General features: G+C 33.9%; 1 protein-coding gene across 2 annotated transcripts; it reads right to left on the bottom strand.

The window, feature by feature from the left end:
• Positions 1-2,118: 2,118 nt before the first annotated feature.
• Positions 2,119-5,587, bottom strand: LOC104875859 (taste receptor type 2 member 110-like). Of its 2 annotated transcripts, none has more exons than XR_004518130.1 (2): positions 5,524-5,568; positions 2,119-2,592 (listed from the first exon to the last, which is right to left on the bottom strand). XR_004518130.1 is itself a non-coding variant. In XM_010643596.2 (2 exons), exon 2 carries the CDS (start codon positions 5,092-5,094, stop codon positions 4,156-4,158), a length of 939 nt encoding a protein of 312 aa, XP_010641898.1. In that variant the 5' UTR covers positions 5,095-5,132; positions 5,524-5,587; the 3' UTR covers positions 4,114-4,155. The 2 variants fall into 2 exon arrangements, 1 of the variants encoding a protein (XP_010641898.1); XM_010643596.2 differs by lacking the exon at positions 2,119-2,592 and adding an exon at positions 4,114-5,132 and having other exon boundaries at positions 5,524-5,587.
• Positions 5,588-7,640: the final 2,053 nt, after the last annotated feature.

The raw sequence follows: 7,640 nt of genomic DNA, 5'->3' as shown, positions 1-7,640 counted from the left end.
AAGAAATTAGACAGTTTTTACAAATAAATAATAATGCCAATACAATGTACAGGAATCTATGGGACATGATGAAAGCAGTTCTATGAGGGAAATTTATAGCAGTGAATGCCCACACTAGGAAAACAGAGCAAGCTCAAAAAAACAACTTAATGCTGAATCTTAAGCTTCCAGAAAAAGAAGAACAAGACAAACCCAAAGCTCATACAAGGGACGAAATTATAAAGGTCAGTGCAGACATCACTGCAATGGAGACTAAAAACGATACCAAAAAAACCCAATGAATCAAAGAGTTGGTTTTTCAAAAGAATAAATAAAATTGATAAGGCCTTACCCAACCTTGTCAAAAAAAGGAAAGAAAAGGCTCAAATCCATGCAACTGGGATGAAAAGGGTGAAATCACAACCGATCCAGCAGAAATCCAGAGGATCATCAAACCCTACTTCAAGAACCTGTGTTTGAATGAGAAACTAGAGACATTAATAGCTAAATGGATGCACATTGAGGGCATACTTTTAAGTAAAATTAATAGGACACACATATGTAAATACTGTATAGTCTCTTTGATGTAATAAACTAAAGTATAAATAAGGATCAAAATGTATAATTGATTCTGTGTAGTAGGAAGAAAATGTCTAAAGGTATTGGGGAAGTAGGAGGAATAGGGCAAAGGTAAGAAGGGAAAAAGGAAAAATGGAAATAAAGTCTTCATAAAGAGGGAAGTTTTCAACACTGGGGAATGGGGAAAACATGAAAACCAAGATACATTAGGTAAAGTTACAAGATCCCAATGATGAATGTAACTGTATTGTATACCTAAAATGTACAATAAAAATATTTTTTAAATTGTAAGAAACAGCTATAGCTCTTTATATAAAAATATTAAATAATTGAATCCAGAGGACTTATTTTGGCCAATACTTTTGAGTTATAGGTACATTCCTCAGGACTGTGACAATATGAGCTAAATTTCTTCTAGCATATCATTTTAGAAAAGACTTCTTATATAACTCTAATTAGTTATTTTTTCACTTGGATATTACTTGTCATTATAGTGTGAATACATTTTGGATTTCCCTTTGTCTTTGATGGTTTCAAATTTCTTAAATGTGACATTTTAAAAAGTTATATTTCATTAAATGCATAGGCCTAGATAGCCTACCATTGTTTTGTGTAGCAGTATTATCATGTATCATTATTTGAATTGGTAAGAAAAGATGGAAAAATATAATCATTGACACAGATAAGAAAACATATTTAGGACTTTTTAATTCAAGTTTTATTGAAAAAGATAACAATAGAAAGATTGTCTCAGAAAATTATTTATAATATATAATTATAGCAAAATAATGACAATATTATGCTTTTTGGCAAAATAGTAGCAAACATTTCACTTACAAAGATGCCAGTTATCACCACAATAAATGAGCATTTTGAATCTTCAGGCCATATTGTTTCACAGATAATACCAGAAAAGAAAATTCCAAATAATTCTGAAATAATCATTACCAATATTTATATACAGATGATATAATAACGAGCTTAAAACACAAATCATATATTTCTATGACAACCTGGATGTTTTCCATCCTGATTAAAAAAGTTTATATGATGACGCAAAAAATAACAACAATAAATTTCCAGTGACATTCAGTTAAAATACTATGATTTTCTCTTCTTAAGCATTAAAATTAAAATTGATTATGATGTCATGCTAACTATTATACTGGATAATACAATATATTTCCAAATGTGAATTATACATTCTAACCTCAATAAAAATGTTCCAAGAATTCCTACATTTGAAACCAATGAGAGATAAGAAATTTGAATAAAACAGGATCACATTTCTGAAAATTTAAAAACTTTTGCAATTTGAAATATGTATGTAGAATGATAGATTTAGTGTATACATACATTTATATACAATGTTTATTTCCATGTAAGCATATTGATGTACAATATTGCATAAATACAGCAAAGGTACAATATATTTTGGTAGTGCTTAATCCATAAACACTTTTCTAGAATTCACAACATTACATAAAAAGAATACATGAATTTATAAATGCAAAGATTTTTTGTGAACTGATTTTCCTGTAGAATATGCAAGATGTTCCCCCAAATGGTCGATAGAGTCAAAGATCACACATCTTTGTACCTGCATCTCAGCCACCTCAGTACCCAAACTGGCCTGCCTCAGTGTACTGGTTCCCAGAATCAGGACTTGTGTGTGGCCAGAAGCAAAAGCCATGCTAGTAGCCTGAACAGACAAACGATCATATTTTTCCAGCAACTTAAATTTTGCAACTTGTGCCACAAAGAAAGTAACATATTAGGTGAGAAGTGATGCCTCTTTCAAGTAATAGTGTATGTAGCTGGCATCACGGATTCCATTGGCACTGTGCTCCCTTGTCTGCAGATGTTTCCAAAGGAAGAAGAGGAGCAGGAGGAAAGTTGTCAGGGCCAAGGGCACGGGCATAGATGTGAGCACAGGGTTCATCATGGGGTACACAGGTCACCTGCACCTAAACACTAGTGTCTCCTCTTCTTAGTCCCACTCTTTTGCTGAGACTATGATTCTCATTAAAATGTCTTCAAAAAAACATAGAAAAGATGTTTGAGATGCAATGTTAGACAAATTCAACGAACGAGTAAACAACATTAGGAGGGCAATGAAATCTAATCCAAACATAAACCCAATGGTTTGAAAGGATTTACTTGTGAAAATAAGATTGATTTAGAAATTCTTCATTTCTAAAAATATACAGGATTATACTATAAGGAAGATTTAATGATAGAATGATAGTTAATATGACCATGTTTCCTTCTCTGATCTCACTTCTTGACCTTATTTATTTTATATTTTTCACCTATTTTATAAATTCATTTATTTTTAAATTTACCTTTCATTACTGCCCTACAATCAATATGAATAACACATAAACATAATAGAACTTCATGTTGATCATACTTTGAGCACTCAGTTACTTTCAGTTGGTTTTCCTGTATGTTTTCCACTCTTGTAAACTAGAGTGACATCATGGCAGAAGTATTACAAAAGCAGTTTCCCTCTGTGGTATCCCTTTAAAAGATGGTCATAGGCATAGGCTGTTATTCTTGTGTACTAAAAATAAAATAGACTGTGGTCTTTACCTTTAAAATACATAGGGGCCAGGGATGTAGCTCAGTGGTGCTGCCACCTGCCTCACAAGAGCAAGGTCCCGAGGTTGATCCCCAGTACCAAAAAAAGAAAAATACACAGGAGAGGGAGCCCAGGATTTAGCTCAACAATACTGCATTTGCCTTGCAAGGACAAGGTCCTGAGTTTGATCCCCTGTTCTAAAACAAAAACAACAGGAGAGTGTAATATATTTCCAAATGTGAATTATATATTTCTAATAACAAAATTTTCAAATCATTCTTAATTTTAAATTGATAATATGATACTAAATTAGAATAAAGCAGGTTCACAAATCTGGCAAATATTTTGAAATTCATCAATCAGGTACTACTGTAAAAGACGCATTGAATGTGTTTGATTTCCAATAATCTATATTTTATCTGATGTTTTAGGCACATTTGCTACCTTGAAAACTTGTTTTATGTGTATAAGATTATAAGCTTCTGTTTTCAATGACAATACTAAATCATACTTATATACATCATATATATCTTGTATATTACAGGTTTCATATTTTAAAATCTCAGGAACACTAATTAATGACCAAAATTCCATTTTATTTGCTACTATAAATATTTCCTTCAGGGACACAGGGAAAAAATGAGAACCAAGACCTGTCATGTAAAGGTACGAGATCCCAGTGATGAATGTAACTGCACTGTATACCTAAAATGTACCAATAAACTCAATGAGAGAAAAAAAATATTTCCTACTTGTAAAGAATCTCTACCGATACTTTTGTCTTTATAAGTATATGAGCAGAAGTAAATATTAACTGTATGTTATATCAGCAGAAGTAAATATTTAGTCCAAAGACTGTAATATGTTTGAATAGTGCTCATTCTAAAATTACTTTTTTTAAATTCCCAAAACTTCCATAAAAAGCAGAATATTTGGAAAGCACAAACTTAGAAAATACAATAATTTGGGGGGCACTCATTTTCTTCTAGAATTCAAAAGTTGATATTAATGATCTATGGATCTGAGTATTCCACACCTTTGGCCCTGCACCTTAGCCGCCTCAATACTGAAAGAGAGGCCTGTCTCAGCTTCCTGTTTCCCAGAATCAGGACGAAAGAGGGACTCGAAGGAAAAGAAATTCCGCTCGCCTGGTCATACAAAAGGATAAGAGTTTCATCCAGGAATTCTAAGCATATGACTTCTATGATAAGAGACAGAAAAATAAGAGTGTACAGCAGGATAGAGGCAAACCCAATTTGCAAGGCTTTTATATGAGCTGTGGTGCTGACATCCCTGTATCCTTTCATATTGCGCTGCAGTTTCTTAAGGTGTTTCCACATGGAGAAGATGAGCAGGAAAAAATTTGTCAGGGACACAGAAAAGGGTATAAAAGCGAACACACAATTCATGAATGCAAGAGGTTTGAAAATTTGTACAGAGTTCCTTATCCTGGAACTGTAAGACATATTTTTTTTTAATGCGTCATTCCAGGCATCAATGTATTTGCTCACCAGTGTAACATTTAAAAACAAGAAGAACAGAGACACCAGCAGAGTCCCTGATGCCACTTTTTTAATTCTCCATGCGAGGTAAAGAAAGAGAGGGTTAGAAAAATTGGCTATCTTCAGAAAATAGAAGATGCTGAGGCAGGTAGACAGCCAAAGGCTAAAATGATTGGTCACTGTCCAGGTAATGCTCATCACTCTAAACCTGATTATAGTCATGAAGAAAGCAGAGTCAAGTACAAGTATTAGCACACTTAGGAGCCCTATGCAGAGCACACCAATTCTGGAGATCGCCAAAGCACTGAGTATTTGATCAATTGCACAGATTTTTCTTCTCTTGATCCAGTCCATAAAGTTCACTAGTGCTATTAGTCCATTTCCTAAATATCCAATAACGACTTCCATGCAAAATATGATGGCGAATGTGCTCCACAGCACAGCATTCATCGTGTGTAAAAGAATTGCCTGAATTTCCAATGTTACTGCTGAAATGAAATGTGCATCAAAGGCGAAAAGAGAAAGAATAACATCAATCAATCAATCTATGCTTATTTTCATGTTTACACACAGCAAACAGCATTTCCCTCATCATCGCCTACAGACTGTTGCAAAGTAAGTAAGGGAACAAAGATACGAATACAGTAATATCTACTAAAGACATGAGAAAAATATGTACCAGAAACTTTAGAGATGACCAGGAAAGACAGGTGGTATTCACTGACCCTAACTCCATTTCTCAAAACTGAGCAAAGAAATACAACTTAACAGTTTCACGAATGCCCTTCATTTAGGAGAGCGCCACAGTAAGAAGGTAAATTATGCCCATATGAGGATATTTTAAGAACAAATCTCATAAGAATAGATTCACAAACTTACCCTCACTGTAGAGGCAGAGGCTAAGATCTGATCTGGAATGAAAACACCAAGAAATGCAAACAACCAGGAGGCGTGTCTTACTTTTCTCTCCTTCCTGAAATAAAATACCTGACACCCAAAGTTAAAGGGGAAAGGGTTTGTTTAGCTGGCAGTTTGTAGAGGTTTCAGTCCACAATAGGCTGGCTCCAAGGAGGAGTGGCACACGGCAGAGGGGATCCCAGAGGAGAAGGAGTTCGTGACACCCTCAAAAGTAGTAACAAAAGCAGCAAAGGAGCTCACCAGCCTCCTTCTGTCCTTTATGTTATATCCAGGCTACCAGAATTAAGGTGGAGCCAAACCAGTCAGTGTACTGACTTAGTAATCACCTCTCGCTTCAGCCACCTATGACCACATGAGGCTTTGTGGGGAAATCTAGAACCAAAGTATAATGGAGCGGGGCTCTGTGAGATGGGATTGCAGCTGTTTTCCCTAGAATTGAGGAAGAGCCCATCTTTTTGCGTTAGAAATGCTTCTATTTTGATATACCTCTAAACAAAACATGAAACAAGAAGTCAGAAACCCATGCAGCCTGAAAACGTTAAGATGGATAATTTTATTGGTTTACCACTCCTAATGTATTCCATGCACCATTGATCCATTTCTTCAAAAACATAACTTCAACCACCTATCTTATGGGCTGGATTTGGGGTCCTGGAAAATAAACATAACTCAGATTATCTCTGCCTTCCTAATACTGTATTTTATTCGGGGGAAGTGAATGATTGAGAAACACAGATGAATTATATGTGGAAATGAACTAAAGGGTTACATAATACTGTCAAATTTCATAATATTCCAAATTAATATAGTTATGTAGAATAGTCATGAGAGACTTGGTTGTTGAACAACACTATATATTTTCTTCCTATAATAAACTTATAAGCAATGATTATTTCAACACATTTTCTCTAATATCCTCATTTCATAAACTAATACCAGATGAATGAGAAATCTCTTATAATTATATGAATGTCACAGATGCTTTTTGTTTTGCATAGAGAGGGACACTGAATTATATACAGTAATTTCATACAATATTTAAATAGCATATTTTCATGATAAGAAACACAGTGCTATATTCTCATATTAATTACATGCTTCATATTAAGAATGGTAAAATGAAGGGAAAGATTGGTAAGTATAGGCCCAGGGGAGTTTGCAAAAAAGCAGAAGTATGTAAAGGAAGATGTCAACCTGAAAAAGATTTCTCTCTACTCAAGAAATAGAAAAAAATGTCCTTTTACATTATAAATGGAAATTTATAACAACATTAAAATCAGTTCATGATCAGTTCTTTCTTCCTCATGTCTATTAAAAAGATGATCTTTTATGAAGCTTTTCACCTCTTTGTATTACATTCTTCAGTACCGATATCTATCTATCTATCTATATACATATACACACACACGCAAAACTATATTTCCTGCCATATATATATGAGAATTCATGGTGCACTAAGTTGACTTAAACAAAATAGTTCAAAAAATGAGATAGAATTCAAAGTTCTTATACTCCAAAATAATGGAGGTTCAAATAATGAAACCAACACACAATGGAGTACATATGTTTGGTACAGTGGGAAATAGCAAGGATTTATAGAAATAATCTGACTATTTTTATAATTGATAAATATAAATCATCAGTTTTTGTTTTGTGTTTTTTTGATACCAGGGATTGAACTCCGGTCCTTGTGCTTGCAAGGCAGATGGTGACACCACTGAGCTAAATCCCCAGCCCAAATCATTGGTTTTCTAAGTGAGCCATAATATAAAATAAGTAAGTGAAAGACATATGGATTCATAACTCAAATGTTTCTTACCATATTTTGCAAAACTATATATTTGCACAATTTTTTTGTTTGCTTGTTTGACGGGATTTCACTATGTAGTTCAGGCTGGCCTTGAACTCACTATGTGGTCCAGGCTGGTGTCAATCTCAACTTCCCAAGTTCTGGTTTGCACAGAAATATCAAAAGTATATCATTGTTGATCAATTTTATATTCTAACATACCTCCAAAGTACACGTTCATATATTCTTAAAATAAATGAACTTAGATAAAATAATTTCTGCATCTGTC

Source organism: Fukomys damarensis, unplaced genomic scaffold (assembly GCF_012274545.1).
Source record: "Fukomys damarensis isolate Sample0158 unplaced genomic scaffold, DMR_v1.0_HiC HiC_scaffold_19, whole genome shotgun sequence".
Lineage (NCBI taxonomy): Eukaryota > Metazoa > Chordata > Mammalia > Rodentia > Bathyergidae > Fukomys > Fukomys damarensis.
The sequence above is the reverse complement of the archived record's forward strand: the minus strand, read 5'-3'. Positions and strand labels throughout refer to the sequence as shown.